At 32.2% G+C, this 17,285-nt stretch overlaps 1 protein-coding gene across 1 annotated transcript; it reads left to right on the top strand.

Annotated features, from left to right (window-relative positions):
* Window positions 1–13,942: 13,942 nt before the first annotated feature.
* Window positions 13,943–16,877, top strand: LOC128174890 (uncharacterized). The gene is made up of 3 exons (XM_052840316.1): window positions 13,943–14,910; window positions 15,102–15,410; window positions 16,543–16,877. Exons 1-3 carry the CDS (start codon window positions 14,715–14,717, stop codon window positions 16,875–16,877), a joined length of 840 nt encoding a protein of 279 aa, XP_052696276.1. The 5' UTR covers window positions 13,943–14,714.
* Window positions 16,878–17,285: the final 408 nt, after the last annotated feature.

Genomic DNA, 17,285 nt, shown 5'->3' with positions numbered 1-17,285 from the left:
GGTTTAGTTGGGATCTGCTTTCTGTTAGGTTGGGTCTTATCGGTACTGTATGTAAATGTATTCTTTCTAATCAACAATGCCATCATCTTATTAACAATTTAATAAATAAAACTATATCATGGGAAAATAAATCTGTCTTGTTTTTATGAACAATTACACTTACTACTCCAGCTCGGGTTTTTTATTTTTATACCCGCACTTTCTAAAGAAAGTTCGGGTATATTGTTGTTTCCCTGTTCCGTCCGTCCGTCCGTCCGTCTGTCACGTTTTACTTTCTCAAACTGCTCTTACATCTTATAAACAAGCAATCTTAACTCTTGGAGTTTGATTTGGGGTGTCATGTTGTTTTGTAAAAAGGTTTCAAAATTTATCTGGTAATCCTGGGGGGTCAAATAATGGGTAAAAATGACGTTTTTTTCACATAAAACCTTCTTCCGTGAACTCCTCCTACATTTTCAACTGTAGACAAATCATCTCTTGGAATATGTTTTAGGGTATCCTATAGATGCGCAATAAGGTTTCGGAATTTTCAATTTTGTCACTGGGGTCATTTAATGGCTGAAAAATGACGTGTTTTTAAAAACTGGTTTCAAAAACGTCATTTTTTTGCAGTAGCCAAATGATCTTCTAGAATATGATCAGGGGTGTCATATTGAAGTGTGATCAGGTTCCAGAATTTTTTCTTAGTAAGGAGATCAGATGGCAACAAAAAATTACGGTTTTTTTTGCAAAACAAGTATGGTTCCCGGAACTCTTCTTACACCTTTTAGAGTAGCTACGTCATCTCTTGGGATATAATTGGGGCTGTCCTATAGATGTGTAATAAGGTTTTAGAAATTTTAATTTCATCCAGGGATTCAAAAAGTAGCAGAAAATTGACGTTTATCACTCAAAAAAAAACATAGATCCCAGGACTCCTCTTATGATTTAATGGATAGACACATCATATCTTGGGGTATGATAGGGACTGTTTTATAGATGTGCAGTAAGGTTTTGAAAATTTAAATTTCATTGAAGGAGTCAAACAGTAGCAGAAAATTGACGTTCATCACTCAAAAAAAAAAATAGATCCTAGAACTCCTTTTATGATAAAATGGATAGACACATCATATCTTGGGATATGATAGGGGCTGTTCTATAGATGTTCATTACGGTTTTGAAAAATTAAATTTAACCCTGAGTCCCATCACCTACATACCGTTTGATGCCCTTTAAGGATCAAGAAAATATTTGGTTAAGGGGTGGGGATCTCAACCGTTTACGAGATATTCGTGCACTTTCTGTTCGAGGTGGGTCACGACCACCCCTGGGGCCCATAACCTACATACAGTTTGATGCCCCTTGACACAAGGAACATCTATATGGTTTAAGGGTGGGGATCTCAACTGTTTTGAAGATATTAAGGGACTTGCTGTTCAAGGGGGCTCAGGACCACCGACATCAGAAACAAGAATATATATAGTTTAGGGGTCAGAATTATAACAGTTTATGAGAAATGTTGTGATTTCCAATTCCTGGGGGGTGGTGATGACCCCTGGGGTCAGATCAAATAAACTCTACATATTGCCAGTAATAGTAAATATATGATTATGAAAACCCTATATTATTATCTTTGTCCGTTTTTAAGTTACCATTTACAATAGAGTTATCATTCTTCCTACAAGCCCCCCCCCCCCCCCCCCCAAAAAAAAAAAAAAGTGGTTGTCTATCCCAAAATGAGTGTCAAAATGTCATTCGAGAGACTTTAGAATATAGATTCAATAGAGATAGGATCATCAAACATAAATAATTTAAAGATAGTTGACAATTTCTGATTCTAAGGGGGTCAGGATGACCCCTTAGGGTCATACCTTATATGCCATAATGATCTGATGTGCCATGATCTAAGGAGGAATAATATCTTTGGATTAAGGTCTCTCAATGGTTTTTGTGATATTTGATAATTTCAGGAAAGCACTTGGGATCATGGCCCACAGTGTACATACCATCTGAAATGCTTGAACAAAGAAACAATAATATATGTTCATGATATATGATTCAATTTTAGAACCCAGATATAGATCAATAATATATGTTTTGTAATGCTTCCTATGTATATATGTATATGTATATGTATTAGTTTGTGTTTTGGTCTTCAATTCATGTTCATGACTGTAGTATGCACAGGATGAATGACCATCTTTAAGTCCTCATTAAAGATAGCTTAAAGGTGTTTAAAGGTAGCTTAAAGACAATCTTTAAGCCACCTTTAAGCTACCTTTAAGCTATATGTATTGCTTAAAGGTGGCTTAAAGAAAGCGTAAAGATGGCTTAAAGGCAGCTTAAAGACTATCTTTAAGCCACCTTTAAGCCACCTTTAAGGACAACTTATAGGTCCTTAATGTCCAAACTTCTTTAAGCCACCTTTAAGCTACCTTTAAGCCACCTTTAAGCCATTAAAAAAAAAAAATTCAATATTGTGCTTAATTTCCAACAAAATGTAGTAACTTTATGAAAGAAAAGGTATTAAAACGGTTTTTGTTCCAGAAAGAAAAATGAAAAAAAAAAAACACAAAAAAAAAACGGCCACGGTGAAAATTGAACCCTGGACCCTTAGTTTTCTAGCATCACCACACAACCTCTGCGCCACGGCAACTTACATAATTATATAAGAGCGTTTTTATATCCTATATATCAGTGGATATTGAATCACTGTATTGAATGTGTTTACTTGAAAAGATTATGACAAACCATTCAGTTTGTAACAATCACTTATATCTAATTTATAAATTACATGCATGCATGCATTAAGAATGAAATACGGAACTTGGTCTTCAGTGAACAAAAATATATTATACCTAAATGGAAACCGTTAGGTTCACTATAGTAGACTTTCTTACATGTAGTTAATAAATTTAAACCAAGTAGATATACGTTCATCTTATTTATAGCTATACAAATGTAAGAAAGAAAATGAAATCATTTCTTTTATTAAATGCATTGATACTATTAGGGTATTTGTTCAATTTCCCGCAATTTCCCGGTTTTCATGATCGCGGCGCCGTTCCAATATGTTTAAATATTTACATGTAATTGTATGTACATGAATTATAAACTATCAATTCTATAACAAACAAAATTACCAATTACCGGTGACTTTAATTAGATATACACAAACATGCACCTGGGCACACGACACAACTGTTGTGTATATCTTGTATATCCTGTGTTAGTTCCAGGGGTTTTCTTAAGTTGGACAAACAATAGACTCTAATTAGATATACACAAACGAACAAAACTATGTCTAGACCAACAAAGCAGTAATATCCTGCCCGATATAACAAAGGCAGTTGAGAGTCTTTTCATCTTTAACATGTATCTAGCAGATCTAGAGTTAGAAATAATGAAAATTGAAAAAAAAAATATACAAACCTTAAACCGATTAACAAATTAAATCATGTATTTTTGGTTCATTATCTTTATTTTGTTTAATAACCGGATGAACTGAGAGAGAGAGAGAGAAAAAGAGAGAGAGAGAGAGAGATAGGAGAGAGAGATAGGAGAGAGAGAGAGAGAGAGAGAGAGAGAGAGAGATTTTTTTCACCGATTAATTTATAATAGAAAACAAACATACTTTAATTAGTTTTATGCACATATTAAGATACAGAGACTGCACTCATCCCTACAATAATTTTGAAACCCCCAAAAAATTATAAAGAATTTTATAACGGCAATCTGTGTCCATCGGAGCGGTGCTGATGATAGCGATCTGCGTTTAATGGAGCGACGATTAAAACCGCCTGGAACACCCCCCCCCTTCCTTGGAAATTATATTATCACTCGGATGACCCCCTCCCATCTCTATAAAAGAGCTTTTGCATTTAATATATGTTTTTATTGTTCAGCTTGATCAATATTGACTTAAAGGCCACTTAAAGACAGTGTAAAGGCAGTGTAAAGAGAGCGTAAATGCCACTTAAAAATGCTTAAAGATGGCTTAAAGGTGGCTTAAAGGTGGCTTAAAGAAGTTTGGACATTAAGGACCTATAAGCACTTGCTTAAAGGTGACTTAAAGGCGGCTTAAAGGTTGTATAGCCTTTAAGCTCATTTAAGTCACCTTTAAGCCACCTTTAAGGACTTGCTTAAAGATGGTTTTTCGCCCTGTGATGGCTTAGTCTTACTTTAAATTACTTTTAAGAAAAATGTCAAATATATGACTTAGAACCCCCACCCCAAATAGACTCAAATATAAACTGTTGACCGCCACCCCCCCCCCCCCCCTTTTTTATTGTCGAATGATCTTTTTAAATAAAAATATAAATTGGGTCTAAAAAGTTTTATAAACTTGTAAAAATTGTTTTTCTAAAAAACATTACATTACACCTTGCATAATTGACAAATGATCTATTGCTATATGATCAGAGGTCATATTTCTACTTTGGGACCAATAACTAATATTCTTTGACATGTTAAAATTAATAACAATAAATGATTCAAATTATAAATGTTTATACTCCACATCCCCCCCCCCCCACCCACACCAATGAAACCTGATTCTAAAGATTCAGTCTTCTGACATTCTTATATGTGTACAGTAGCAAATTTTAAATCATTTCTGGATTGTTTTTTATCTTCCAATCCACACTTACATTTTGGAAATTGATTAATTCAATTTTTGAAAGTTGATTTTAATCAACTCTCCTATGCAGTTACTCTGGCAAACCGAAAGTGAAACAGTGTTTGGACCTAAGCACAAATCATCGCCGCTGAAAAGACTTAGTTTTTGAAAAAAAAAAAATTCGATGTAACGTATGCTGAAGCATAGTTTTTCAAGGAAACGTATCTATAAACACTATGAAAATAGTCAGATTGTATATAATACGAACAATTTAGATATTTTTGTAGTCTCATGTGTTACTACGCCAGATTGTAATAAAGTCTCGTTCAACCAGTAGTTCGGCTGTCTCTGTAAATCTCCTACAAGCAGAGAGGTGTCTTGCTTGTCGGAGACTAACAGAGACAGTCGAGCGTCTAGGTGAACGAGAGTAGAGTTCGATATCAATAGTGCTGGTCCATTCGATTTTTAGGATTTTTTCGATTACTAATACATAGTTTGAATTATATCTTTAAATATTACACAACATGATTCATATGGGGTTTCTCGAAAGTCATGTCGGAAGAGTCTAAAAAATCATATAATAAAAAAGTGCGTAATTCAAATACAGGCAAGAAACTAATTGCCATGCAAGAGAAGTTGATTTTAAAATAAATGAAAATCGATAAAATAAACTCCCCTCAGTACTTCAGTACTTTTATGAAGATTTAGAAACAAAATGTTATATGCAGATGTATTTGCCTATTTGGGGCAATTGTAAAGTCTCCTTAACAAAGCAGTAACCCATAAGTATCAAACACTACATATGAATAAGATAAAATACTTCATCATTTCTAGTTTTAGAATGTCAGGGTATCTCCAAGGGGGCATAACTTATTTACAACTTGATGCGCAATGACAAAAAGAGCAAGAATATATGGTTTAGGGATGAGGATTTCAGAAGTTAACAAAATATACAGTGTATCATCATTTTCTATTTCATAAGGGGGTGTTAAAGACAACACCTGGGGGCATGTACTTTACAGCATTTGATGCATCATAATGACATTAGAAGATATTTTATATTTTCTTGTTTCATGGGGTCAGAACAGCCCAATAAGGTCATGGCCTACATTGTATTTGATGCATTATAATACATTAAGAAAGAAATACTCCTTCCTTCCTTCCTTCCTAATATAACTCATTTGGGGGGGTGGGGTCTGGACCCCCCACTCCCACCCCTTCTCTAAATCTGTTCACACGATGATGTACATCTAGGCACACAGAAGCAAGTCTTAAGCAGGCAACCGCCACGGGGAGGGGGGCATAATTTAATTTTTAATTTTGTTTGCAATAATTATATATACCATTATAGTTTCTATGACATGAAATGTTAAGATTATTGATTAACTGAAAATCCACTGCAAACAGTTCAACCCCAAATTGCACATAAAGTGCTGCTCATGTGTATAATGGGATGGGTTCTCATCCTTCAGTTATGAAAATTATATATTTTTAAATGTATTACCGAAGCTTGCATGTGGCCTTCATTTATAATTTAACTTGGTACAAAACAATATTAGTTAGGGGCAAACACTTGGTGCGGGTATTACTGTCGAATGACAGCATCTAGTTTTTTTTTTTAAAGTTTGTTTTTGCCCATTTCAGTTCACACAAGTCACACAGGTGACCAACTGTAATTGATTTTCGTGAAAAAGCTGTGTTTTATAATATCAGAACACATTACCGACTTTTCATTAACAGCGCTGTCTTCATATGCTGAAAGGGAATTTGATTTAAACAAAAAACAAAAAACACTCAACTTTCGACTCAGCAAATTATCTCCCCAATAACATTTTTTTCAATCTTGTGTCGATGTTTTGTTTGCACTTGAAGCTTCAAGTACTTAGTACTTATACGGAAACCCTATAAATAACCTATAAACATTATACGACGACAGATATAGTCGCTGTCTTCACATGCTCAAAGGGAATTTTATTCAAAAACAAAATGTCGATGTTTTATTTGCACTTGAAGCTTCAAGTACTTAATATATGGAAACCCTATGTGTTTGTTTTAGAAATGTTTTAGTTGGTGTTTCAGATTGACTGCATTTTCATCTTTAAGATGCATTTTAACAAGGAAATAGTGAGGTCGCCTTAAAAGCCAAAAAATTATGATAAAAATAAGCACTTCATCCCTTTGACCTTTTTGTCATAAATGTGTTTGCTACAAAGTGTCTACAAAAAAATTGTCAAACCAACGGTAGTTAATTTGTCGGAGTCCAAATATAACGACAAATTCTAAAATTGGTATATTTTCCCAAAATTGTTCATAAATGTTACTTTAGTATTTACATTTGCAAATACATTTCGGAAATGATAAAAGTGTTATGTTTATAGACTAGGAAAATACAGGTACATGTATACAAAACATCATCAAAAATCAGTCCCAAAAAAATCATGTAAGTAATGTTACCGTCGTCAGAAGTTTAGATAGTAAAGATATAGGGAATTAATATATTTAACAAAACAAAAACAAAACAAACAACTCAAAACACGATCATGGATGCTGCCACACATGGCGCAAAGCTTTGATTAAGACACGTTTCTAAAAAAAAAGTTATTTGCAAATTGTCAAAAAAAAAATTAATGCTGTCTATATAGATTGGCCATAGCAGCTGCATAATAGAATTTTAATTGGTCGAATATCCTATATTTAGACATTTTTTTTTTAAAAATGTGTGTCTTAAAATTTCCGTACATATTTTCTTTCTTCTTGTTTTGTTTTTTTTTCGGGAGGGGGGCTGTTCCTTAAAAATTATCCTGGAAGCAATATATTGACTCAGGATTGGCTTAAACAAAAAAACGGCCCTTTAATATTTCAGTTTCTCGCCTCCAATCACACATTTGTCTGATATGAGCGTCTTAATAAAAGAAAAACTTCCTTATCTCTATAAAAATGTTTTGATGAGTTTTTATCCCTATTTTTTTGGATATCAATGATGTTGAAAACAATGATAATGCTATTTATCTCCTTGATTATTTCTTTTGGACTACAAATTCAAGGTGAGGTACTAGTATCCTATTTGTATTTTAAAGGGACTTGGACACGATTTTTTTAATGTATAAAATGATTTACTGGAGCATTTTAAATGATTGGCCAAAATACTGAATGTTAAAGTTAAGTTATAAGCGAGATACAGAGGTAAGAATTGGCTGTTATGTAAACAAAGCTCGAGTCTTATAGTTGTTTACAAAAATGTAATGTAGAGAATTACCATTTCTTTGACAAAATGACATGTAAAAACAATTTAAACTAACTCAATATCTTAATAAAAACTATTATCAACAAACGAAAGATGCATTTGATTGAAACTTACACGAATACAACACATATGAAAAAATGACAATATTCGAGCTTTGTTTACAAAACAAAGAACTATGAACTCTGTATCTTGCTTATAACTTGATATTTGACTTTCAAATTTTGACATAGCATTAAAAACTTCTATATTTATCAATTTAAACATTGAAAATAGAAAAACAAAATTTGAACATTTTATGTCAAATCGTGTCCAAGTCCCTTAATATCTACTATGTTAACATAATTATCATTATTGATAATATATACAGTGCCCACAATAGTTTGCATCATATATTAAGTGCATGAATAAGGAAGATATGGAAACTTATTTCTAGGGGAAAATGAGCACCACTTAAGGGAAAAATGATTTTTTTGGGAAGGGGTCTTCATATCTTCCTCACAATTAATGATTCTAGACGTTTTAAAACTATTGTAAAGCAATAACGTAAACGTAATTAATATTTACCAGTTCCTTTCTGATTTAAAAGGGATTTAAAACGATTTTCTTTAAAATAGTTTTTTGATGAAATGGTTTGCTCATCATCAGGTTCTTTCGTTCGAATGAATTGGCTTTCGAAGGGGTGAAATATTATTTAAAATGTGAAAAAGACAGTAAAATATGATTTTCTTTTTTGCATTGACAAGGGCCAATTAGATAATGCGATAGCTATAATTATTGTCATAAGATTTCATGATAAATTTTATTTACAGGATAAACAATATTAACAAATAGCACATTATAGACTGAATGTACAATGCGATAAGATTGATTCACAATATGATAGGATATTATTTTTTAAAAGGTTCCAAGTATTAACCATAAAAAAAGCGTGCAAGGAAATTGAAAGAGTGAGTGTGTAGCAAATGCATGTTTGTTAATTTTGTTTTTTTCAAACGTTCCCTAATGAAGTTAGTCCATTATGTACCTAGCATATTTGGAAAAGAAAATTTGTTTCCATCATTTTGACGGAAATACGGAAGTAAAAAAAAATGCCTCAAATGAGAATCAGCGTTACCTTTTTGTTTTCATTTATACACAACTACAAGTGCAGTTATTATAAAGAAGCAAATATTTTGAAAATATTTTCAAAAACACCATACGAACCCCATTCATTCACCAGGCCCCGAGGTTATAAAACTTTCTTGAGTACGATATCGTACTCCAAATCGTACTCCGTGCTCCAAACCGTACTCGTACTCGAGGTATCGAGGTTATAAAACTTGTTCATACTCATACTCGTATTCCAGCTGAGTACAAAACGGCGATTTTCTGAGTAAGTGATGATGCTTTTTCAAAGTCGTACTCAAGACATTTAATCTAAATAAATTGCAGTGCAAACATATAATATTGCTCATATTGTAACGTTGCTGTATTATACGCTATAGTTTAACCATATTTTACATGTATATGAATTAAAATGAAAAGTTTTACCATTTTATTAATGACATATCTAGATATGGTAGATCGAGGTGAATTTAAGAGTAAAGGCAAACTGCAACAAAGATTATCAAAATAACTTTTAGAAAGTTTGCTTCATTAATTTATGTACATATACATGTAAATATACGTACAACATACTATAGTTGATTAGCTCGACTTTTTAAGAATTCTGTTTTTAGTCAAATACAACCGATACACCCCATCATTTAAAACAAAGAAATCATGTATCGGTATTAATCAATTTCAATCAGATGTACCTGCGGGTTCCCTTTTTTGATTATAGTTAAAATGTAGGTTATAAAAAAGTATGTCCCAAGTTATTGCTTCCATCAACTTCTTTATGATTTTTAGTAAAAATACACATACCTGTGAAAAAAATACAATTGAAATCGATGAAAGGGAATATATCCAAGATATCTTCATTGAACAAATGTCCCTTTTCACTCATACAATTTCACAGGAACGAAAACAATTTTCTTACGGAGATTTGTAATGGGATATGTTTACATCTTTTCTCCATTCGGAATACACTCGGAATGCATCGTGCAATTTTTTAACATTATCATCCAGGCTTATTAATGGCTGATCCAATGCAAAATCTCCGTAGACTTTCAATTTTTGGATGTGTATTGAAACCTGAAGCGGTAGAGGGGGCGTTTCAAAACAGATAATATGGACATTTTTTATATTAGTGGATGAACGTGCTTTGAGCACAAAGGTATTTACTACTATTGAAATATCAAGCAAAAAGTGGTGGAAGAAAATACTTGGAACAGAGTATAGTTCTAAACATTATAAAAGATGGGGGATGCATAAAAGTCAAACACTTTCTATTACTTACTTATTAATCAATTATTATTTATGTTGCATGCCACAAAACTTGAAAAGAGAAACATTTTATTGAATAAGCGGTAAATCAGTGGCGGAGTAAAGGAGATCGGACCCGGCGCCCACCACAGCCCTAAAAGAATTGTCCAAATAAAGTTAAATCATACTCCTTCTGGCAACGAAAATGTACAACTTGCGAGTCTTATTTATCTGTTTTTTTTAACTTGGGGGATTTCTCTACATTAAACTGATTTCAATGTAACTGCAGGTCTGTAGTTCCCGGTCTGAAAAATTTGGATGGACGACCTGGAAGCTACAGGGCCACCCATTGAAAAAAATGTATATTTATTGCGCAGATAAACGTGCGCTAGTTTTCGACTAATTTACCTTATTTATACGCAAATTCTGTGAAAACAATTAGTACCATTAAATTCTTAATTTCTATTTTCCAAATATCAAAGAAATTTTACCATGGAACATCATCTACCTTACGATCTTTATTAATTATTTCAAATTAAACATAAAGAGCATAGACATGTCTATGCATACGTATGGTGAAATGCATTGTTTGGCTTAACATTTGATTATGAGCGCTCGGATATAAGGATGGTGGGTCCCGGTGACCCCATAGTCTTAAGTATGATATTAGTATCTACAAATGAATAATTAAAAATAAAATTTGGTGTTATGACATCAAATTTTATTCTTAAATACAATGTTAGGAAAAAACATTAAGTATGATCGACGTATATATTCTGCTTGAGAATTCGGGCAATTTACAGTTATTTCAAAGATTGTTTATGGAAAAAAAAAAGATAATGCTTTAATTAATCATAACCCGCATGATAGAAGCTAGAATTTATGAGAGAGAGAGAGAGAGAGAGAGAGAGAGAGAGAGAGAGAGAGAGAGAGAGAGAGATTTGAAGGGGATTATTGTTATTCTATGCAATCGATTGAAAATACATGTACTACTTGTGATCAAATAGCTTCTTCGCCTTTTCATGTGAGAGATCTTTCTCTAAATAGCTTAGCTTTTGGAATATTCACCTCTTAAATTGTTTTATTTTATTAGCAAGTAACTATTTAGATAATTCATATAGTTATTCCTTTAATTTTTTTTATCTAAAGTAACCAAATTTTTATGTCAAATGCATCAAAATTAACACATGTATTTCGAAATTTAAAGATGAATAGGAAAAGGCTCTCTCAAAAATATCAAATGACGTTATTTAAGATTAAAAATGACACTGTACGTGTATGTATAAATTCCAAACACACATTTTCAAGTCTTGACTAAGTGAGAAAAACTTGAACCATCAATAATACCCCACACAAAGTGTTACAGCAACTTTAGTACACAGTTTCCTTGAACACGTTGTTTCGGTTTAATATTGGAAATTTCAAGAATATTTCAGTTAGTGAGTTTTCTTTATTTCTCGTGCACATTCCTAAAATAATAAAAATGAGAAACTTTTCGTGTGTCCTCGGCTTTTGGCATATGTTCATTGATGCAATTCCAACCTCCACCCCACCCCTTCAAGATATTAAATGTTTTTTCTCACAAGAATTAAAACAAATAAAGTATGTTGCAATTAAATTGGAATACCCATATAATTTCCTTAGTGTTTACTATATGAGTGTAAAAATAAACGGATCTTCTCAGTATTTTTTGTGATTTTTCCAAGTATATGTTTCTATTTTTGAATTAAACTCTTCCCTGTTTGTCCTAATACAGGAACTGCTCACTAAATATCTTAAGAGATATCAACTTGGGGGCAGTGACTTTCCAGTTTTGGATTGGCGTCGTTTCTGAACTTTTCCTGGCATGTAAAATATCAAAATCGTTAAAAAGCTAGGAAAACTTAAGATATATTGAACTAAATTCTATGTTGAAATACTCTCTTCATATCCGTGTAAATTCTTACTTCTTTCTTTTCTTTTACATGATTTTGACTATTAGTTTTTGTTATTCCGTTAAACTTTACATGTACATGTACATGTAACATATTTTTTACGATATGTACACAACTAGGTACAAACAATAAGTCAATTGCTTTTAATGTTGATATTTATAATTTCATTTGACATAATATGACATAAACACAATTTGCTGATAATTTTACCAATTACACTGGATTTATCGTCTTTGTTGCTCAAAAATCCATAAGTTATAGATGCAGACACATCTCCATGCTTGCAGATGCAGAAGGTAATATGTACATGTAAATAATGTGTTACATTTTCCTGATAAATAATTAATATGAATACATGTACAGTTTGCCTACATGCCAGGACTATTTACATGAATTACCGTTCTCTGTCTTACTCCAGAGACATAAAATTTCATCGATCGGTTTTTGGAGCATACTCCAAATAGTACTCAGCGGAGAACGTACTCCAAAACGTTTATAACCTCGGTTTTTAGAACCGTACTCAGTGGAACACATACTCGAAGTACGGAGTACGAGTTGGAGAACGAGTACGGATTTTATAACCTCGGGGCCAGACCTATGCATTTCAATATGCAATGTACACATAAATATTTATTTAAATAACATGCTATTTTGATTTTTGCTGAATAGCAAATATTCATTATGTGCTCCTTTTTCAAAGGCAGGTATAAGCTTGGTATAACGACAACCGTTTTATATCAGCTATTTTTAAAAATGCCATTGTTTTCAGGTCACAAAGCTTATGCTTGAAATTAAGATTTGAATTAAAATTAATTCGTTTTATGTTTTAACGCACTCTTATATTAAAAGAAGTCCGGATAAAACAGTTTTCACCAGCAAAGCCAGCAGCGTCAACCGTTTTAATTAACATGATGAGTTATTATAAATTATTTTTTCTACATTATTTTAATTTTCAAATTAATAATCCACACTTTTCCTACTAAATCATAAAACTTCTGTGATTTAAATCTTAAAATATCATTTATATGTTTACATATCTAATGCACCTCAAGTTCCGCATGAATGCAGCATTCAGCGTCAGCATACTACTTGTATGTCTAGATAGAGCGAGCACTTCTCTGCAAAAGCTCATTCACAACCGGATGGATCAAACTGACACCTTCTTGAGCTGCAGTAAAAACACTATAGATAAACATTGTTGACGCTAAAAACTTATAATAATATATTGTGTACAGTGTAGTTACCTACCAGTATAATAAACAATTAATCGATCAACACAGAACTTAAATGATGTCATCATTATTTCTAATTGAAAGTGTTTTACTTAGTTTTCGCTCTAATCAATTGAAGCCATAGATGTCGTTTATAACGCTGTTTTGGTTTGTTAGACAACTTTGTCAGTGTGAAACTTTCAAATGCATTTAAAAGCATTGGATATAATTTCTAATTAATTAATTTATCACTGACCGTCCCAGTCAGGAAATGCTCCAGCTAATCACCTAATCAGGTATCCCAAGATTATTCAGCATGTAAATAAAACGCATCGACGCGAGAGTGTGGTCGGTGTCGACAAAGTGGTAATAAAGAGGTCTGTTTCAGTTCATTTTTTTTTCTTATCAGGTTTTAGTGAAAATTTCATAAATAAGAGTTTTTTTTATAAAAGCTATTCTTTCATAACCAAATTTTAAAAGAAATACTTGTTTAAACGTCATAATAGTATTTCACTTTTTCCTTGTTTTTGGTGTTTTGATTGTTTTTGTTTGCTTTTTTTTTTTCACTCCTCGCTGTTTCTGTTGAATACTTTTCCAGCGGTCATGCGAATATTCTTACTTACGTGAATCGTTTATAAATATTCATAAGAACATTTTCATCTCTTTATTGTTCATCTTTTAATATAAAATAACCAGAATATTCAAAAAATAAAATGAGTAACCTTGCACATTGATCAAAGTAGTTTTTTAAAACAGATTATTACACTGAGAAAGTAAGATGATGTTTCAAGCAAATAAAAAAAATCTTTACAAACGGCTTGTCAAGCTTTAAAAATCAATCAAAATACAAATGTAACCAGGAAGTCATTATAACGCATTTCAATTCTATGAGAAATAAACAAGTAAGATAAGAATTATTTACAATTTCAGAATATCCTATTAAATAACAAAAATACTGTATAGTGAACAGTCAAATACTCTCAACTAAGACAATTTTTTTTAAAAACAATCAATACGTATTATTTATAATCCGTTTCCTATTGTAAGTATCTTGTTTTATAAATGCTCAAGCACAGTTTCATAGGATTTTGTAAGTATTCAAAATAACGTATTAACTCAAACATTAAAAGACAGTACGTGCAAATGACAGACGTGTTACAAAGCACACCGCATCAAAAAACAACAGTCATGATAATACATCACTGGCGTAATTTGCATGCAAGGTCTCACAAAATAGACAAATCAGGAGAAGTTTTAGACATTTAAAATACAGAACAGAACACTGTGACATTCATAATGCGTGTAGATTTTAGTTAAACACTGTAAACATCTTCATTATAGTTTCAGGTAAACCAACATTTAAAAATGTAAAGTCATCGTTTATGAATGGTGATGTAACATTTATCTGGACTGTATCAACAAATGAAACATCACCACTATTTCGTATTAAATATAATTACTATTGGATTGACTTAAACAATACAAGATACACTGTAAAAGATGTCTACTTGTATACATCTATCACTATCGATGTGACAGAGCGTGTTTCCAATGAATACGCCAGGTGGACCTATACAGGTAAAACTATTTTCATTTAAATAAATATAATTTATACTTTTAAAGTTAAATCAAAACATATAAATATAAATGTGCGCATTCAAGGAAATTAAATAAAATTATTGTTGCTTTATCTTTATTCGAAAAAGTCATATTTTATTTAATTATTTATTTATTTATTTATCTACATATTTATTTTTTTTTCTTTATAGTTGGCAAAGTCCAAACGCAACATGGTAGTACAGTTACAATGGAATGGCCAAATTTAATCAAAGCGTCTGGATTTCACATTTATCACACACTAGGGGAAACACGAGCTATCATCCAAATAGAAAAAAGTAAAGTTAAATATGAAGAAACGGAAAATAAATCAAAGTATGCCGTCAACAAAGATCCAAATACTTCCACATGTATTAATGTTGAAATCAAGAACATAACGCTTGACGATGCTGGATTCTACTCTGTTGAAAAAACAGACGACGAGTCCTCGTTGGATAGAGGTTTTTTTCTTGTTGTAACAGGTAAGTATTCAAATGTAACCAGTATGAAAAGGTTGAGTCAAATACAGTTATTGCAGTGGTTGATGTAAGTACGAACGCTCAAGGGATATACTATTTAGCAAAACTAGAGGCAGGCATAAGCTTGTTTTATTTTTAATAGTTCTTTCAATGTAATGAAAAAGAGTAACAAATTGGTCATTATTACTTAATAGTTGAGTTACTGATTTAACTCTAAAATATATCGGGTTGATTATTATCATTGACTTTCAGATTTGTCAACCCGAGACATAGCGACGTCGTCAAAGAGCAACTACTCTAACTTAAATCTATAAAGGGCAACTGCTCCAACTCTTTAAAGAATTTACGGAACTCGGTTTCTATTAAATATTTTAAAATCTTGAGATCAGTAGGCGAAGAGTCGGCCATATTGCCAAATAATAATTCTCACCAGACGGACATAGAGATAAATCCGGCAGTCACATATCATGTTTTTCACCAATGAAAGTGTGTCATTTCAATCCAAGGGAAACAAACTATATTTTCCAAATTGCCTACATTTTGAGTCACGTAGCATATTTTTTTTAAAGTGTGTGTGTGGGAGGGGGGGGGGGTTAGGGGGTGGGGGTGGCAGACTCATCCAAAAAACTTGACAAAAAAGGGAAAAAGTTGTTTTTCAAAATCCTGGAAATCCAAATCAGATTGAGGGCAAGTAATTTGAATACCTTTAACATCATATTAACTGCCTATTTCCTTATTTTCAATTCAATCTCTTACATGTGCCCATTAAAGTGTGTGGGGGGCTACATGTTTATTCAATTTTTTTGTAACCTGCCCCCTCCTTTTGCTACGTGTCTGATTTTAAAAGCAGTAAATTTGTTTTTAAGAGCAAAAATAACAGCTCTATACACATGGAGATGCACTCCTATCATTCTGTGCTGAAGCTAAAATGATATGAATATTAAGGTAACATGTATAAGTAATACAGTAATGTAAATACTTTCTTTGACGCCCTTTTTTCAGCTCAAAATTGAAATTTTAAAAATGTTAATCATCTGGTGGCCGCCTTAAAGTTATCATGATATTTACATTTTAGAAAAATCTACAAAGAGGTTTCGATATTTGAATTTTGTTTAACATTTCATCTTAATTGCAGCGAAGCCTGTAAGCCCAAAAATAAAGAGAAACATACGAGTTCATGTAAAAAACTACGTGGAGCTGATGTGTTCCAGTCAATCCACCTCAGCCCCTGACTACTACTCCAAGCTCGTCACATTGTCCTATACCTGGTTTGTCAACGGAACAAAGATGGGTAGAGAAACCAGAGAGATCTTGAGTTTATATGTAACTAGAGATCTCAAGTACAACAGATACTCTTGTTCGGCGACAGAAGAAGGTCTTGAGTCGGATAGGAGTGTTCAAGTACAGATTAACCATTTATGTAAATATTTTAATGTCTTTTTAGAATCAGTCAATGAAGCACATAAATGAAGTTAAATATTAACATATACATGTAATTAGAGTAAGATACTGTAGTTATCATAAAGAGGTGTGTGAAATTTAAACACTAATATAATACAGATTGAATAGTGCAAATTTTAAAAATAGTAAATAGCTATTACATAGAAGTTTAAATGATTGAAAAATACTGTACATAATTCATTTTTTGTGCAGCTAAATGAAAAAGAGTCATACTTTGATCACTGTATGACAAAAGTGTCTGGCGCACCAAATTTTATAAAGGCGTCTCTATTCTACATAAACTTGTAGATATCAATACTTAAAACGACAATAGAGCTCATTTTGCGCAAATACCATAAAATGACAATTTTCCTGTAACTTAATTAAATTTTCTTTCAAAGATGAAATTATCTTGCAAAATTTACGTTTTGTAATATC

Source organism: Crassostrea angulata, chromosome 2, assembly GCF_025612915.1.
Source record: "Crassostrea angulata isolate pt1a10 chromosome 2, ASM2561291v2, whole genome shotgun sequence".
NCBI classification, from domain to species: Eukaryota; Metazoa; Mollusca; class Bivalvia; order Ostreida; family Ostreidae; genus Magallana; species Magallana angulata.
This window is presented reverse-complemented; position numbering and strand designations above follow the sequence as displayed.